This window comes from Uranotaenia lowii, chromosome 1, assembly GCF_029784155.1.
Source record: "Uranotaenia lowii strain MFRU-FL chromosome 1, ASM2978415v1, whole genome shotgun sequence".
Classification (NCBI taxonomy): Eukaryota; Metazoa; Arthropoda; class Insecta; order Diptera; family Culicidae; genus Uranotaenia; species Uranotaenia lowii.
Genome location: NC_073691.1, coordinates 6,244,182 through 6,261,717, shown reverse-complemented (window position 1 = coordinate 6,261,717; position 17,536 = coordinate 6,244,182). Strand labels below are relative to the sequence as shown.

At 40.3% G+C, this 17,536-nt stretch overlaps 2 protein-coding genes across 4 annotated transcripts; one reads left to right on the top strand and one right to left on the bottom strand.

The window, feature by feature from the left end:
* The first annotated feature begins 1,707 nt into the window (after positions 1-1,707).
* Positions 1,708-3,317, top strand: LOC129738603 (probable histone-lysine N-methyltransferase set-23). Of its 2 annotated transcripts, none has more exons than XM_055729834.1 (2): positions 1,708-1,976; positions 2,029-3,084. In XM_055729834.1, the coding sequence occupies exons 1-2, from the start codon at positions 1,788-1,790 to the stop codon at positions 2,914-2,916; spliced, it is 1,077 nt and encodes a 358-aa protein (XP_055585809.1). In that variant the 5' UTR covers positions 1,708-1,787; the 3' UTR covers positions 2,917-3,084. The 2 variants fall into 2 exon arrangements, with proteins under 2 accessions (XP_055585809.1, XP_055585810.1); XM_055729835.1 differs by having other exon boundaries at positions 1,711-1,976; positions 2,943-3,317.
* A 70-nt stretch (positions 3,318-3,387) lies between these two features.
* LOC129737650 (aminoacylase-1-like) lies at positions 3,388-15,835 on the bottom strand. 2 transcript variants are annotated; one of them, XM_055728809.1, is made up of 4 exons: positions 15,134-15,553; positions 6,378-6,866; positions 6,130-6,317; positions 4,954-6,062 (listed from the first exon to the last, which is right to left on the bottom strand). In XM_055728809.1, exons 1-4 carry the CDS (start codon positions 15,249-15,251, stop codon positions 5,628-5,630), a joined length of 1,230 nt encoding a protein of 409 aa, XP_055584784.1. In that variant the 5' UTR covers positions 15,252-15,553; the 3' UTR covers positions 4,954-5,627. The 2 variants fall into 2 exon arrangements, with proteins under 2 accessions (XP_055584786.1, XP_055584784.1); XM_055728811.1 differs by lacking the exons at positions 4,954-6,062; positions 6,130-6,317; positions 6,378-6,866 and adding exons at positions 3,388-4,010; positions 4,071-4,559 and having other exon boundaries at positions 15,134-15,835.
* Positions 15,836-17,536: the final 1,701 nt, after the last annotated feature.

The window sequence follows — 17,536 nt, the reverse complement described above, 5'->3', positions numbered from 1 at the left end:
ATCATCTGCGGCAAACTTCTGATTGATGTGTGTCTACAGAATTGATCTTTTTTATTCCGTGATGACTTCAGATTGATTTGGAAGCTGCAGAGCTTTGCGAATCGGTTTTTCCTAGAAGCGTGGAACGGTACGCGGATGATAGGATCGGACGATGTTCAAAGAACTTCTTGTTTTCAGCCTGTCCGTATCTGTCATTGGTTACTTCACAGAACTGCTTGAATGTTGAGTCCATGTACTGGGAATCATTTTCTGAAACCAAGATCTTGGATTTTCATATCTTGAGAAGGTTTCTTGTAAAATTTCCAGTGTTCCTATACTTACTGCAAATGTCGAAAAATTTGGAAAAGCGCCAAAGTATTGACAATAATCAGTTAGACGTTATCTATTACAGGATTAGTGTAGTCGGCGTGGTTACTCAGCCAGAACTTCGTCAAAATTGTTTATGACTTCAAATCGGTTTTCTCAGACATTTTAAGACTTCTTTAAAGGAACTTTATATCCATTTAAGGATTCTATGTACTCGTCTATGTTTATCCAGGAAACGGAGCTTCTAACCAACACCTGAATGCAGTAAATCTTTGTATCAGTAGTTCGTAGTCCGCAGTTAACGGAATGACAGACCAGACCTTGGGCAACCTTTTAAGGTCTAAAAGATCTTCTGCAAGCTGTCTCGTCTGGTGAAGAACTTACGAATGGCTGAATCCTGTGACTGATACGCAGCGCTGATCTAATTTTTATCCGACCAGGCCCTTCTTTTGAAATTCAGCAGGTGTAACATATAATCAGCCCGACCAGAACTTGTAATCGGCTCTGCTGGAACTTTCTGTCGAAGTTGTAAAACATCTGCTGATAGCCCTGATCGGGAATCGATCCATGATCACGACCACTGCATCCAGATCAAGTGGGTCAACAAGAAATCGGAGACGTGGATTGTTTTGAAACGTTTTTAGGACCTTTTGCTTTCGGCGATACAGTTTCAGCGGGTTCTTTCTTCAGCAGACATTCCAGTAGCCCAGAAATTCATTCATCTGGTTCAAATACGAGCGCAACTGCGTGACGTTATTCGTGAGATGACTCGTGAGATGACTCGCTTTATTCGTGAGATGACTCGCATCTTCGCGGGATCAGGGTGAAGACCATCCTTGTCGAAAATGTGACCCAGAAATATGATGTGCGATCAGTGTGAAGAGCACTTCCAACACGTAGAAAAAAATCCGAAACCATCAATTAATTTGAAAACGGCGTCAAGATACGATTAGGCACAATTTTCCCGTATGTTTGGATAACGTGCCGCTATTAAGCGTACCCCTTTTCTGATACTTTTTTCTGATACAACCCTTGTACTAAAAAATCTTTTCTGAGTTTTGACGGCCATTCCGAAATAATTTTCGAGAATCCTCTGCTAAGCATTTCTTTTTTTTCTTTCATTTCATTTACTTTAAACACATTTGAATATACTAATGTATCAACGATGCAATTGAATTAACCCTCAACTGCATGAACTCTGAACCCGTTGAGAAATTTCAATGGAAATTACTTAAGTGACATCTTACTAAAGGAATTCATTTAGTAGTTTTAATTGTTTAAATAGTGTAAGAAATACGATACAAATTTTTAATGTATAACACTTACGCTAGTTAGCCAGCTTCGGATTATTCAATCAAACCAAGCGGCAACACTGACAATTCGAACAGTTTGGAAATTCAAACTGTTTGTTTATCAACAAACCGGCGCTTTTTGCGCGCTTCACCACACCACAGTCACATTCCGAAGATAAGATCGAAACAATGTCCTCGCAGGAAGAAGCAACCCCATCCCGGAACATCGAAATCAAAGCCCAGGTCGGGGACAAGGAAGCATTCCAGAAAAAAGTGGCCATCGCCGAAGGGCTCACGGGTGCCAAAGCGGAAGTCATTAAGCAGCACGATGTGTTCTTCAATTCCCAGAAGGGCCGGCTAAAGTTGCGGTACTTGGAGGTGAGTTTTTTGTTGTGGGGTTTTCCGCATGGTATGATCGTTGAAATTTTAGGGACATTCATCATCCGTCCAGGAAGAGGCGGATGTGTTTGGCAGAGGCTGTGGGGTAGTAAAATTTTTTAAAGAGAAACGTTTTCTGGAGCTGGATGATGATTATGAGCACGTTGATCAAGCAGTGGATTATTTGATCGAGAACGAGCTGCAGCCAGACGATGGAACCGGTTGCTATCGGGAGCTGCGGGAACGATTTAATCTCGATTATAATTCCAACTGTTGCTGCCAAGAAGATAACGCTTGTTTAAGCAAAAAGTCATGTGACCATGGAGAAAATTATACGCCTTCTCAAGGGGAACTAGTGCTGAGAGAATCGCTTCAAGTTGTGATGGAATGTTCTGAAAATTGTCTCTGTCCAGCAACCTGCTGGAATCGATTAGTCCAATTTGGTCCCCGAAAAAAGCTTAAAATAAAAACTAGCTTGATTGTAGCAAACCAACTAGGTCTCTTCACAGAAGAATTTATTCCTCAGGGTGGATTTATCTGCGAGTATGCCGGAGAACTGATAACGAAAAATGAAGCTTTGAGGCGCAATCAACTTAATGACTCAATGAGTCAGAAAAACTACGTTCTTTGTTTGAATGAGATGAGTTTGGATGGAGCTACGAGTATTCAAACTTTTTATGATCCAGAACGACGAGGCAACATCGGACGATATTTAAATCATAGCTGTGATCCCAACTGCCAAACAGTCTCCGTCCACATAGGATGTCCATTGCCGAGGGTTGGAATTTTCGCTCGACGGAACATCCAACCAGGGGAAGAATTGTTTTTTGATTATGGTGGTGGAAATTTTGCCATAGAACCAAGTATTCAAACCAACCCTAAGCCCTGCCTTTGTGGGACTTCCATCTGCCGAGGAAATCTTCCATCGTATTGTTATTGAACAGCATTTAAACAATTCTATTGCAGACGAAGAAATCCGAGTTGATTCAATACTTCCGTCCGGATGTGGGAGGTCCAAAGCTGTCCACCTATCATAAAATCGATCTGGATGAGCCGAAGTTGATGGAAACCATTCTGGCCGAGAGTGTTGGCATCAAAGGTGAGGTTAAAAAACATCGGCACCTGTTCCTGTACAATCAAACTCGGGTGCACCTGGATGATGTCGAGGGGCTGGGATACTTTCTGGAGTTTGAAGTCGTTCTCCGGCCGGATCAGACCATAGAGGAGGGAACGAACATTGCCAATGAGATGATGAAGCTGTTTGAAATTAAAGATGACGATTTGATCGTAGGTGCTTATATGGATAAGTTATTGAAATAAAAGTTGGAATTTATACTTTAAGGTTTTTATTTATTTATAGAGAAAGACTTTTGACTACTTAAGTACAATTTCTGAAAAATGTAAACAATCCTCAAGAGTTACAAACGTTCAAGATGATGTTCTTGTAAATATCAATGCCCTTTAAGTACACGTCTGCGCTTAGGAACTCATCATTATCGTGTAGTAGCACCGGAGTATTATTCATAGGTGAGAATCCAACTACTGGAATACCGACCTCTCGAATGTACTGACCATCGGTGCCACCGGGGAAAATCTGAGGTTTCACTTTTATCCCGAGGCCGTTCAAAGCAGCTTTGAACGCTTGCCAGTAATGGTTCGATTCATCGAGAATCGTTGCCGGAACATAGGGTAGCTTTTCTTCGTAGTGGATCTCAATCCCTCCACCTGCTTCCCGACACCACTCCTGAAGTTGATTTTCCAACATTGTATGATCCACATCCACAGCTACTCGTATATCGAATCCTATAATCAATTCCGGTGGAACCACGTTACCTTGAACACCGCCCGAGAACTTGGTTATGTTTATTGAGGTCACATCCCCGATGGTCCAATGTGGATTGTCCTGTAATTTCTTCTCTTCAACGCGTCGCATATCCATCAGTTTGTCAATTATGTAACGTGCTTTTTCACCGGCAGTACCCTTCAGTAGCAGTGACCCATGGCCCGGGGTTCCCGAAATGTGGAAGTAGACATCTGAATAAGGACAATAATAACATGAAGATCATACGATTATGTATTCGGTTCCAAACTTACGCCAAACACTACGCTCGCCGTAGAACAGTTGAAACTCATCGCCAGGTGCTGCTATACCCTCATCAATGACAAATCCGCAGTTAAGGTTCGTAAAACTCTCCCGGTGAACCCATTCCTTCATGCCGAGTTTCCCACCGGTTTCCTCATCCGGAACAAAGGTCACGTGAATGGTTCGCTTCAACCGAACACTATCGTGCTTCAACGACCGTATCGCAGCCAAAAACTGCATCCCCACACACTTCATGTCCTGGGAACCACGCGCGTAGATTCGCCCTTCGCTATCCATTTCGGCGGAAAATGGACCATGGGTCCACCGTTCCGGGTACACCGGGACCACGTCCATGTGCGAGTTGAGAACGATCGACTTCTGTGAAGGTTCGGTTCCCTCCCAACTCATCACCACGATTGGTTTCCCCGGGTAGTCCTCAATAACCCGTACTGGGAGACTTAGATTTTCAGCCTGGCGCTTCAGGAATGCTACGCAATCATCTGCGGGATGGAATATTATTTATTACATATATAGGTTCTGGGTTCCGAAAAAAGATGATTCAAAAAATTATGTTACACAAACGGACATAAGCAACATTAGTTTGCATCCATAAGCATTTACAAAAGAAAGGGTTGCCTTTTTTTAGAGTACAGTCCTTAGTAAAGCTTGGAAAATAATAAGAAGGTAAAATTTACCGAGATAGCCAAGTGAACGCACTTGAAAACCAAAAAGCTAACTTCTACCTCTTCGAGGTGAAACACAGACCGTAGCGAAGTGAAATCTACCTTAATAGAGCTGAGTAAAAAGGTACAATTCACTTAGCAAAAAGGTTATCCAGTTATTTTTAACAATGAATGTGATATTCAAAATTTAATCAAACATGCAAAAAAATAATACGATATTTCAACATAGATATATTTGAAAATTTCTTATAAAAAACAGTTTTGTAAAGGAAAACTTTATTTAACGATGTGTAGAAACAATTTGGAAATCATTCTTGTAGTAGACCGTCTAAAAATCAATCGGTTTTCAAAACTATCAAACGATACCTTTGAGCTTGTTGCGTCTTTGTAACACAGGTGAAGTTGAAGTTCATAACGCTAACATTGAGGGAAAAAATTGAGTATAAAAAGAATAAAAATTTGGAACGTGACAAAGAGGTGCTGATTGAAAAAACATTTCTAAAATAGCTTAAGTGTATCAATTTTGATAGGTATATGAATTTTTATATTCAAAATTTTTGCAACAAAACGAAATTCACAGCCAGAATCTGCATATTAATAGATTACAATTGTAAATCAGATCTCGCATTTTTTTTCCTTATAAAAGTTTCCAGAAATTGCATCGAATAAGTGACTTCGAAATTGAAGATTTCTGAACTTTATAACAATGTTTTGATATCGATTCTCGCTTCAGCGATTGACAACTGACTAGCTAAGGCAAAATATTTAAGGTAACATAACAACTAAATTTTGGTTTGAATTTTCCGGAATCATCCCGGAATAATGCTTCACAAATAGAAGGTTTTTTCTAAGATAAATTCTTTGGCACTCGTTGCAGGATTCCGACTAAACATTAGCCACATTGGTAATTATCTTCTTGTAGATATCAATGCCCCTCAGGTAGGTATCAGCCTGCAGGAACTCATCGTGATCGTGAAGCAACACCGGTGTGTTGTTCATGGGCGAGAATCCGATGGCAGGGATTCCGATTCCACGAATGTATCGACTGTCGGTTCCTCCGGGGAAGATCTGCGGCTTAACCTTCAGACCCAGTTCATCCAAAGCATCCTTGAAGGCTACCCAGTAGCGATTCGATCCATCCAAAGTTGTCGGCTTGACGTAAGGACACTTCTGGTCGTATTCGATCTCAATACCGCCACCAGCTTCATGGCACCAGTCGAGCAGCTGGTTTTCCAACTCCAGATGCTTCACATCTACGGCGACCCGTACATCGAAGGCCACCATCAGCTCCGGTGGAACCACATTGCTCTGGACTCCACCCTAGAGAGGATAGAAATTTTATTGTTAGCAGGTTTGATTATCCGAAAACGATCGAAGTTCAACCTACCGACATCATCACAATGTTGATGGTAGTAACATCACCGATCGTCCAATCCGGATTGTCTTCCAGCTTCTTTTCCTCCCGCTTTCGCATATCCATCAACTTGTCGATAATGTACCGTGCTTTCTCGCCGGCCGTGCCCTTCAACAGTAGCGATCCATGTCCAGGTGTACCCGAAATGTGGAAATACACATCTGGAAGAACAATCATTATTATTTCAGTTCAACCGCATGCAACTCTAACCTCAAACTTACGCCACACGCTACGCTCTCCATAGAACAGCGCAAACTCCTCGCCGGGTCCAGCAATGCCCTCATCTATGGCAAATCCACAATTCAGCTCCCCGAAACTATCCTTGTGTACCCATTCCTTCATGCCCAGCTTGCCGCCGATCTCCTCATCCGGAACGAACGTAGCGTGAATGGTTCGCTTTAGTCTGATACCGTCACGCTTCAACGCCCGTATCGCAGCCAAGAACTGCATCCCCACGCACTTCATGTCCTGGGCACCACGTGCGTAGATCCGTCCCTCCATATCCATTTCAGCCCCGAAAGGCTGATGAGTCCAACGTTCCGGATACACCGGCACCACGTCCATGTGCGAGTTCAGGATGATGGATTTCTCCGATGGTTCCGTACCCTCCCAGGTCATGATAACGATCGGTTTCCGGGGATTCACCTCAATCACCCGCACCGGAAGCTCCAGGCCTTCGGCTTGACGTTTGAGAAACTCCACGCAATCATCTGCGAAAAGGTTAGTCTGGGTGTTAGCGGGGGCGAGACATTGAAGACTTAGTAGGGTAAGGTCGGATCGTAAATTTCACCGGATTATATGAGTGTTTTTTTTTTTGTTTAACAAAACGGATCTCTATCTCTTGAGATTGTTGCATCGAATCCTCTTATCAGAAAGACTTAACTCGAAAGCTTAAGGGCAGTACCATACAGACAACGGCGGCCGAGCTGTGATGTGGACGATGATGAATTGCGAGAGATTCGCTTATCATCTATTCACTCACTGCGAGGGCGAACTTGAAGATGAAGTATGAACAATTCAAGTGCGCTATCTTCATTGTTTTGATTTTCAATGGCTAAGCGCGAGTTATATTCTGCGATATCTCAAATTTGAAAACAAGACTGACCAATTAAGAGGTACAGAGATAAAGTTCTCCGAAAAATTGTGTCTAAATCTGTGTTGCAATTGCAAATCTACTTAACAAAAATACCTTAAATGGTATAGTCTTAGGCGCATATCTTGTTGAGAATACATTACATATTTTATTTTATTGTTTGTTCCGATTCTAGTCGTTTTACCATCTTTATGGCATTTCGACTTTATATAAACGTTGCAGTTGGCGGACAGTTATTGAAAAATTTATCCGGTGCAACTGTGTTCGATGTTTACTTTTGGGCTGGAACTCGCGGCCTTCGGCTCTTGCCAACTGCATAGTTAAATTAAACTCAGTTCGTCAAGGTCAATGCCACTTGTGACCGACAACTGCACAGAAACTGCACGCCGCCATACACGACAATCAATATCGGGTGAAATGTTCTCACCGCAATTAGTGCTGATGGGGAACACTCCCCCCGTTTTTTTTTTTTTTTTTTTTTTTGATAGCAGCCCTAGCACAACTACTATAAATCAAATTCATCGCGGTCAGATCCCTGCGGAAACGATCGTTTTGTGAGCGATAGTGTCAAGCAGTCTGCGATGCAAACGAGCCGACTTCAATTGGCATAGAACTGCAAAGTTTTACAGTGTTCAGAAATGGGGTAGGCTTAATAGCGGCACGTTATCCAAACAAACGGGAAAATTGTGCCTGAAATTATTTTTCGCATTCGGGCAGTTTTAATTCAATCGAAAACTGGAAAAAAAATTCTCTACCAATCAATCAGATTCATACATGCAAACAACAATTTATTATTTTTTGGTTTCACTTAAAGTCATTTTACTATCTTCATGGCATTCGCGATGTCCGATGCTACACTTGGGCTCGAACTCGCGGACCTCGGCTCAGGAGGCAAATGACTTTCCAACTGAGCTATATCACAAGCCCGATTTTTTTTTCCTAAAATGACTTTCATTATTTGCATTTCAATCTCCATCGCAAATGCAATTGTTGCCAATCCGTGATTGATCCGTGATCAATATTGTCCAGAGGTCAAAAGAATGGTGTCTGGAATTGACAGCACATTCACAATGAACAAAACTGATGCTCTCTCTTCAAACAGAAATAATGGCACCGGCCACGTCCTAGTACTTAATAGATAGACTGTAAAAAGAGAGCAGAGGATGAAAGATTAATTTTGTGTTTTCAGACCGAGGTTACCTCTGCATAACATGATCATCGATAACACGACTTTAAAGTTGCCAACTATTCCTTTCGAAAAAAAAAATTGTTTTGTACCAAAATCCGATCATGTTTGTGTCGATTTTATAATTGCAACTTATGAATTGATATTAATAAGAATAAATTAGTAATTAAACAAAACTTAGCTGCGCGCTTCCATTTTTTGGTAATGAAGATTCTCCTGGGATATCGAACGTATTTAAAATAACAGGTTCCTGGCCTTGTACATACAACTATACGACTGTCTCCGGCAATTTTCGACTAAGCTGCCATTCTGTGATTTGGCCCAAAAAGTTGTAACGGGTTAATAATGCAAAACCTTTTCTTTGTAAGACCAATATCAAAAATACATTGATTTAACTTAAACGACTGTAAATATTAGCATAACTCGGAACCTTAATAGTATTACCAAAATAAATAAGCATAAAATTAAATTATTTCAATTCGAAAACGAAAACATTTCGACATTCATATTTCAAGCGCCACCCTAGACGAACAATCATCAAAACCATTAGCACGCTGTTGAAGGCTTTAGATCAACCAACACACTTCCAACTTTAAACGTGTGGCTTGAGACGCCGTCTTTCGTAGACCACCGACGGCAGACTTTGTTTGCATCAGGCGAATGACCTCCTTCGGGATGCGTTGTGAACCTAAAAGTTTGGGGAAGAAAAAGATTGGTTTTTAATTTCGGATTTGGAAGGGGAAGACAAGGGCTATCCGAGAATTCGCGAGAGAGGATTTAATTGTTTAACTTCGCGATTCGACATAGTCGGATCGGGTAGTTCCGGTCACGAAGATAAACTAATCCAGTAAGCCAGATGACGAAAAGATCTCCCGACCCATTTATTCCCGGTGATTAGCGTAGGAAAGATCGGTTATCTTTTGCCGTCAAAGAATATTCAGACTTGGTAATTTTGAACACTTGTAGTTTCCTTTATCAGTGCGTTTAATTGATTAACTTCTCTCGATTAGCCTAGACCTAGAAAGCATAGGACAGTGGTAGTGTCGTGGCAAAACTGTTGCAAGAATAAATCGACCAAAAAGGTATGTTGTGGAGAAAATCGCACAAGTCGAGCGCAGGGTAAAACACCGCACATTTTCCCGACAGATTTCGCCAAAGTCCACGATAATCACTCCAGAGGAAGTCGCCCTATGCCGATCCCCGCGACGCGCCAGGTTTATCGGCCCAAGGCTGGGTACACCAGCTAAGGTGGATATTTTTTATCGCTAGCGGCTAGCAAGCACCAACACCCCAGCCGAACAGTGATACCGCCTTCAGGACTACCACGCCGCGGTCTTCTCGCGACTACGAGAACCGCGGTCATTTTTCATCGTCGTCGTCAACCAACAGCAGACCACGGCGGCTAGCTAGAGTACATCTTCTCTAGCGGCGCCGCAATCCGCCGACCAAAAAGTGTAGCTGAATCACCGCAGCAGAGCTACCACCGTATGACCGTCAACTAGAGTGGTAAGCCGGAGGAAAGCCGCAGTAGTTCACCGTAGGACAACAAAATCGGTGAGGTAATGGCTACCCAAAACCCCACGAATTATTAACCGAAAACGTGAGTACATGAAGAACATGTTTCTTCTGCGATCGCCTTAAGACGTACGTTTTCGCCCGCAACTTTTGCACAATTTATGTTGCGCGAGCGCGAGATTTTGGCCGCGTCATTGTATCAGCGGCTATGAAATTGTTCGGACTGGCGAGCCGCATAAAAGTAGTCCTATCTTTGATAAGTTGTAAGTCGTTTTACCTGAAACAATAATCAATTGAAACGAACATCAGACACATCTGCGTTGTACAAAACACTTAACAACTCCACCACGAACACCACCAGAAAAGTTTGAGAGAGAGAAGGAAAAGCTTAGGCCTAACAACACACTACAAATGTAAAAAACCCGAAATAAACGGAACGTTTTCGCACAAATGTAAGTCGGCTCTAATAAGTCTCGAAGAAGACGAGAATTTGAAAATGTACAAGTAATTGAGGTATTGGGAAAGGGGATTACAAGTTGTTCCTTTTTTTGCTCGCATTTTTCCACTTTAGAGTTTTACTGCGGAGACTGGCCGCGAATCCAGTCACGATCATTCTTTTGCTAAACCGGGGTAGAGGGCGGAGTCTTGTACGACGGCTTAAACCCTGGTAGTTTATCTTTGGGCCGGACAACAGCTAACTCCCCTTTCCTCGAATTTCTGCAGGGTTTCGTCTCGTCTTCGGGGCGGCCTCAAAAGGGCCGAAGTACGAATCCCTTTTTGGAGACCCTTCCGCTTCTTTCCCAAAATAGGGAATCAAAAGGAACTCGCGACCGGGTCTCATCAGCTGGGCAAACTAAGACAGGGTAGGGGCGCTTAAGCCATCCACTTAAAAACGGAAGTGTGTCGGGCCTCTCGTTATAAAGTTTGTGACAATTATTAGAAATTTGATAGAAACATTATGTACAACATCGACAGGGCCGTAGGAAGAACAGGCAAATGAGGGGGGTTTTGATGACAATTTTTTTCCTATAAAATTTTTGCTTGAACAATGCATACACAAGTGAAAAAATGTACATATACATACGTTTTAAGTTCTAATTATTCAGATTAAAGCTGTTTTGCATTAAAAGATTTTTTTTAAATAAGTCCTAGGAGTTGCCAATTTTTTTTTACATTAAGCTTTGAAAAATGTTGAGCTTTGTGATATAGCTCAGTTTGTAAGTCGATTGCCTTCTGAGATGTCTGTGAGTTTAGGCCCAAAAGTAAACATCTAACACAATTGTTCCAGATAAGTTTTTTAAAGACTGTTGCGCCAACTGCATCTTTGATAAAAGTCCCGAGTGACACAATGATGTAGAAACGAACAATGACACAATGATGTAGAAAAAAAAGGATTTTGAAAGCTTCATTTAGAAAAAAAAAATCGGTTCTACTCATTTAAATTAGCAAGCTACATAATTCTTTTGAACCACAAACATGACCATTTTAAGCATGAGTGAAAATGTATCAAATATTCAGAAATGAATGTAAAAAGTTATGTTTACCGTTCAAATATGGTTAATTTTCTACTATTGTAAACTCTGATTTTAGTTGATGTAAAGATTTAAGTTAGAACCTTTGATTTTGAATATCTATAATAAAATTACCAGCTGAATTTTTACCTGAGGATAAAAAACTGTTTCTAAACTGATGTTTGAATTTAAAATTTTAATTTTTAAATCAAAGTTATGAAACTGCGATTTGAATCTTTAATGAAATTTAAACATTGATATTTTAATATTAATTTTAAAACTTAAATTTAAGCTGAATATCAATACGATTTTAGTTCCAAGTTTGAATTCTGTATTTTGAACTAAAATTCAAAACCTGAATCTAAATTCCAGATAAGAAATCCTATGAATTTGAAACCGAAAAGAAAAATTTGTATCAGAACCCTTAACGAGAAATCTTTTATTTTATTCTGAATTTTAATTTTCAATATAATTTTCTTCTAATTGAACTTGTAAATTGAAATAAAATTGATAATGATGAAATTGTTTCACTTTTATCAATTCAGGCCTCATAAAACTTTCTTATGTTTTAACTCTGGTGTGAATTTTAAATACTGAAACTGATCCAAAGTGAAAATCAAGAACAATAAACTGGATACTTACTAGACATTTTTCCGCAAGTATCGGGGTTGGCCAAATCCAGGCAATATTATCCTAAAACCTTGCGAAATAATGGCATATTGTTTCAAATTTTCCGGCCAATTTGCAGGAAAATTTCGGAATTTTTCGATTAAAATCAAGATGTAAAATACGTGGAAAACTGTTTTTATTTTATTGAAACACATAAGCCGATCCAGAATCATATTTAAGGCTTCCAAAAAAGCCAAAATTTATTCAAAAAAATCATTTGAACGCAAGATACATAATTCTAAGGACTAAACTGAAATTTTCGTTTGACTTTGTATATAGAGTGAGAAAATCTGATCAAAATCCGGACACCCGCACCGTTCCTACGGCCATGAACATCGATAAATTGAGTCATTTTACTTCAAGTAATTCACATTAGCAAAGTCATAAAATTTTCCTGAATGAACTTTAGAAAGCCTATCCTAAGAAAATTCATGATATCTGGGAAAAAAAATCTGAAATCAAGAATTTTAAAATAAAGTCTTGATTAAGCTTATTAAAAGAGCAAGTTCACTGGTGTTGGGAAAAAGTGGTAGAAATTTTAACACTTGTGGCACATTTTGAAAACTTGACCATGGAAAACATTTTCAAGATCTTCAATTTAGATCGGCCTTCAGTTTTTTAAACCACACGTGATCTATTTTCGCATGCTGTGATGCAAAAATATCTCGATTTCTATCACATACGGCTGAAATAGAAACAATGCTGTAAAAAAATACAACGCCCAAAGGTCTTGAAACATTTTTGCATGATAAAATTTTCATAAAGTGCTGTAAGTGTCAAAATTTCTACCACTTTATCCCAACACGAATGAACTTGCTCTAAAAAATCTTTTTCTGTGGTTTTGACAACCTTTCTCAACATGCAGAAATGCAATGATTTTATAGAGAGCTTCAAGTTAAAAAAGTTTTTCTTCGCCGCTTGTAGAAAAAAATTCGAGTCTTCGAGGACAAAAATTTATTGAAATAGCCATTGGTTTAGAGCAGTGATTTTCAAAGTGGTTCCTACCGCCTTTTTTAGCTCGAAAATTCTCAAAAGGGGGCGGCGAGTGAAAAATGTTTTAAAAGCACTGGTTTGTGACCAACAGTTTTTTCACTTAAGTGGTAATTACCTATCAATAAACTAGCACCCAAACTGCACCCAAAGACCTGCGTTATTCTTTTTGAGGTTATGGGCCCAGCCTTACTCAAAGTTCTACTTTTTTCAAGATGATGGACTTGAGATATAGCTCAGTTGGCAAGTCTGTTGTCTTCTGAGCCGATGTCCGCGAGTTCGAGCCCAAGAGTAAACATCGAACACAGTTGTACCGGATAAGTTTTTCAATAACGATCCGCCAACTGCAACGTTGATAAAGTCGCGAATGCCATAAAGATGGTAAAACGACTATAATCGAAACAAAAAAAAAGATGATGTGGAAATCCTTGAGATCGACTTTCGGCAATGTTGGTTTTGCGGCGTTCAGTTTCATTCGGATAAGCCTGTACAATCTCAAGATGGCCGAAGGATTAAATCCATTTCAAGAAATTTGATGAGCACATATGTCAACTGAACTTTGCTGGATCAACCATGTCGGAGAAGGATTAAATCAGACAGCTGTTCATGTCCTTACCATCGTCTTTGATACCGTTTCAACACTTTGAACGAGGAAGAACTACGAATGGACACAGTCAAGGCAAGGTTAATGGCTGAGGAACGGAAACATGCTGGCAGAACTGATGACTTGTTTGTTCAAGCAGATTCCGAAGGTGTTGCTTGAGCGACCAGAGCAAACGAACCCAATTTTTTCGGAAAATGTTTCCAATGCGGTCTTGCTGAACACAGAAGATCCAAAGATGATAATTTTTTTGGTTACTTGTAGGGGAGAGTGGGGTATCGTGAGCTATGCAGAAACGCCGGACACCTTTAATATCTCGTATGTATGTTGAGATAAAAATCTCAAGCCAAGTGTCATCGTCGTCGCTCTGTGTAAGCATAAATATACATTTCCATATGTTGTCAACTTGTTTCGGAGGATGAATAACTCGAGAGAGTTAAAATCCTAGAAAAAAAGTCAACTTGTTTACGCATCATATAGCTACATTGTAGAATCCACGCTTTTAACTCTATCCTTTAGGCACATGAAACGATTGCTCTACGAATTTGGTTTTTTTTTATCTTGAACCATTTTTTTTAAGACCGTAAGATAACACGAATCACGACAGTAAAATTTATTTAGTGTAGACGAGACGTATGTCAATCCAAAAAATTAGCGGTAAAAACTCTTCGTCGTTTCACATTGAACGATACACTGAGGAAAATTTCCAAGGTGATGGAAAATTTTAGAGAAACAGGAGGGTCAAAAAAAGGGAGAACATATCATGAATTTCTCGAAAGGAATACAACGGCTCACCGAAAAGATTTGATCCGAATCTCTAGAGATTGCGGGTTCAAGTCATGTCGGTTAGCCTTTTTATCTTTTTCGAGAAAATCATGATATACTTACGGCTTATATACTTCCTTTTCTTTGACCCTCATGTTTCTTTAAAAAAAATTTTAAACTGTCACTGTTTGAAGTTTGACGTAGGCAACTGATCTAGACCTACATTTTTTCACCGCAGTTTGTCTCCCAACGTTTCAAAATTTTCAAAGGTTTTCTTATAAGCCTGTTGTGCGAGCTGTGATAACTTTTACATCTGTTTTGAAGAGTTAATTTTATCATCTTATCGTAACGAGTTTTGCTTTTAATAAACGAAATAACTGTCTGTTATACATAATATGCTGACTAGCTATCTACAGGATTTTCATCTGTTCTATATGGAGCCACCACATGAAATGACAATAAATTTCAAAGTCTTCACTTTAGAAAAGTTTCAAATTATCACAATTACGAATGGTTCACTTCTAAAGAAAACCAGAAAACTATTGAACTTGTCCAATAACCAGAAGTATCCCAAAACACGTAAGCACACATTTAACAAAATCAATTGACCAACGCACGACGCAATGAGCTAGCGAGTATCGACTCACCGTAGTTCACATCCGGATGCACCGTTGGGATGCGCAGATATTCCCGGAAGATCTTAATCTCCTCGTTATTCTCCCACTCTTTGTACTTTTCGTAACACTGCGATCCCTTTTCGCACATCTTCAAGGATTTTTTGTGAACTGTCAAAGATTTACTCAACACCACGGCTTGCACTGGACTACTTAACTATTGCCGGAGTTTTCCCGTTTCACCTTCTTGCACGACTAACTAGTGCACTCGACAAGTCCCGAAGCTAAACTGCTACCATTCCGGCCGTTATCAATGGCGTTTATATTAAAATCGAGGATTGACGATTGTTCTCGTCGCTCTTGTTTCATTTTTTTTTTCGGGTGTCCGTTTTGCGGTGTAGACTCACTGATAGTAACACCACCCCAGACCAGCTTATACGTAGGTACTAGAATCTAGAATGTCTGTAGTAAACGCCTCACAAATGTGTGTTGACAACGCGATTAACCGATTGTGATCATTGCGCTGCACTGTCGCCGGTCAAATCGGATGTGGTATCGGAAGGCTCAGCCAGCTTGTTGTGGTCCGCAAGAGTGATTGACCGCAAAAGATAGACTCGGCGCTCTACCCTCGACGAGAGTGATAGTAGCAGCGGAGCAGCAGCAAATGCAAGTTTGATGCGACAAATAACGTGGACAGATTAACCGGCGGCGTGAGAAAATCAAACGTCCTATAGACTCTCAGTTCGCGCACTGAGTCAGCTTAAACGTAGACTGACTTTACATGTAGTTGGTACGTACCTGCTCACATAGTATTCCCCCGGCATTTGCACGCACGCTATCGCAAACGATCCAGTTGATTTGTGCGGTTTCACGACGTTTATGTTTTTTTTGCATAGTAAGGTAAAGCATTCCAGCTACTGGTTTCCTATTTTAATGGATTCAGCTTTTTTTTGTAATACATACTCAAGAAATTTTAAATTAATGGGAACAACACATGGTTTCTCTGAATCGAAAATTTTGGATTTCATTTTTTCTTCTCGCCGGTCACCCTACAGCAGACACAGTTGGAACGGACAATGTTCTAGAATTATCTTAACTAAGTAGTGCAGAAACAATTCGGAATTAGGATCTATTGCCGGTCGTAAGTACAATCAGTGTTTAAATATGTCGTAAATTGATATTATTCATTACAAGCGATCAACTGCAAATCAACAGATGCATTCGGCAGCTTCTGAGGTACAATTTAAATATTAGCTGGAGATCGTTGTAAATGTAAAGAACGGCTCTGTTTTGTTTCTTTGTCTTCAGATGGACATAATTAGTTTTGTTAATTACAGTTATTGAAACCTTTAAGGCAGAAATGTTAATTTTATCACGTGTACCTACCTACTTCGACACTTATTAAAGCAATTAAAGAACTCTTGGGCCTTACTTCCAAACGATGCCTCCGAACCAGCTGAATTACCCGGCGCTGCTATAGTTCTCGAAAAGCTTTGAACCATACACCCGAAAATCAGACTCTACTCCGATGATGATCTTCCTTGAAGTTGGTATTATCGGTTTAAGATTTTATGCCGGACCGGCACTAACAAGCTTTCTCATCGCTGAAATTGTCCTCTCAGAGCAACCGCATGGCATTGTCTGAAAGAAACCAAAAAAAACATATCCCTTCACAAGACAAAGGAGGATGGAGTCAATTAGCCAACAAAGATATTGTCGAATTAAAGGGCAAACACGAAATTATTGCGACACATTCAACAGGGCATACCATTTTTACCATTAGGGAAAAATCAACCAAATTTTGCACACTTTCTCATTGATGTGTATTGTTTACATACTGTCAAACGAAGTCGTATTTTTCGATTCAACAAAAACGGAGGTGAACCAACGCGAGTCGAGAGAACAAATTCTTTCCTAACACCTGGAATTGGTTTAAAATGTTGAAAATGAGCGACAACCATCGACGGTTAAAACTCGGATACGAAAGCTCCACGAGAAGATGCTGACAAAATATGGCTGCTGTGTGATGGACGACGAAACGTATATAAACCGGCAAGAGCAAGTTCGATGTGGAGGACAATTTTAAGAAGAAGAAAATATCACAATTCATTTCCAAATATTTCGTTTGACAGACCATCTGCTCTTGCGGACCGAGGAGTGAGCCTTTCGTGATAAAGGGCACAGTAAATATCAAGATCTACAAATCTGAGTGCCTCGAGAAGCGCCTTTTGCCGTTTTTGCAGCAGCACGACGAATCTCCGCTATTTTGGCTAGATTTGGCATCATGTCACTATTCTAAAAGTGTCCTGGTCGCTGTAGTGGTATGAGGCTAATTCTGTCTATTTTGTTTCAAAGGACATGAACCCGCAAAACTGTCCGGAGCTGCGCCCGGTGGAGCAGTAATGAAGCGGGAACTTCGAGAGAGCAAGAGTCAAA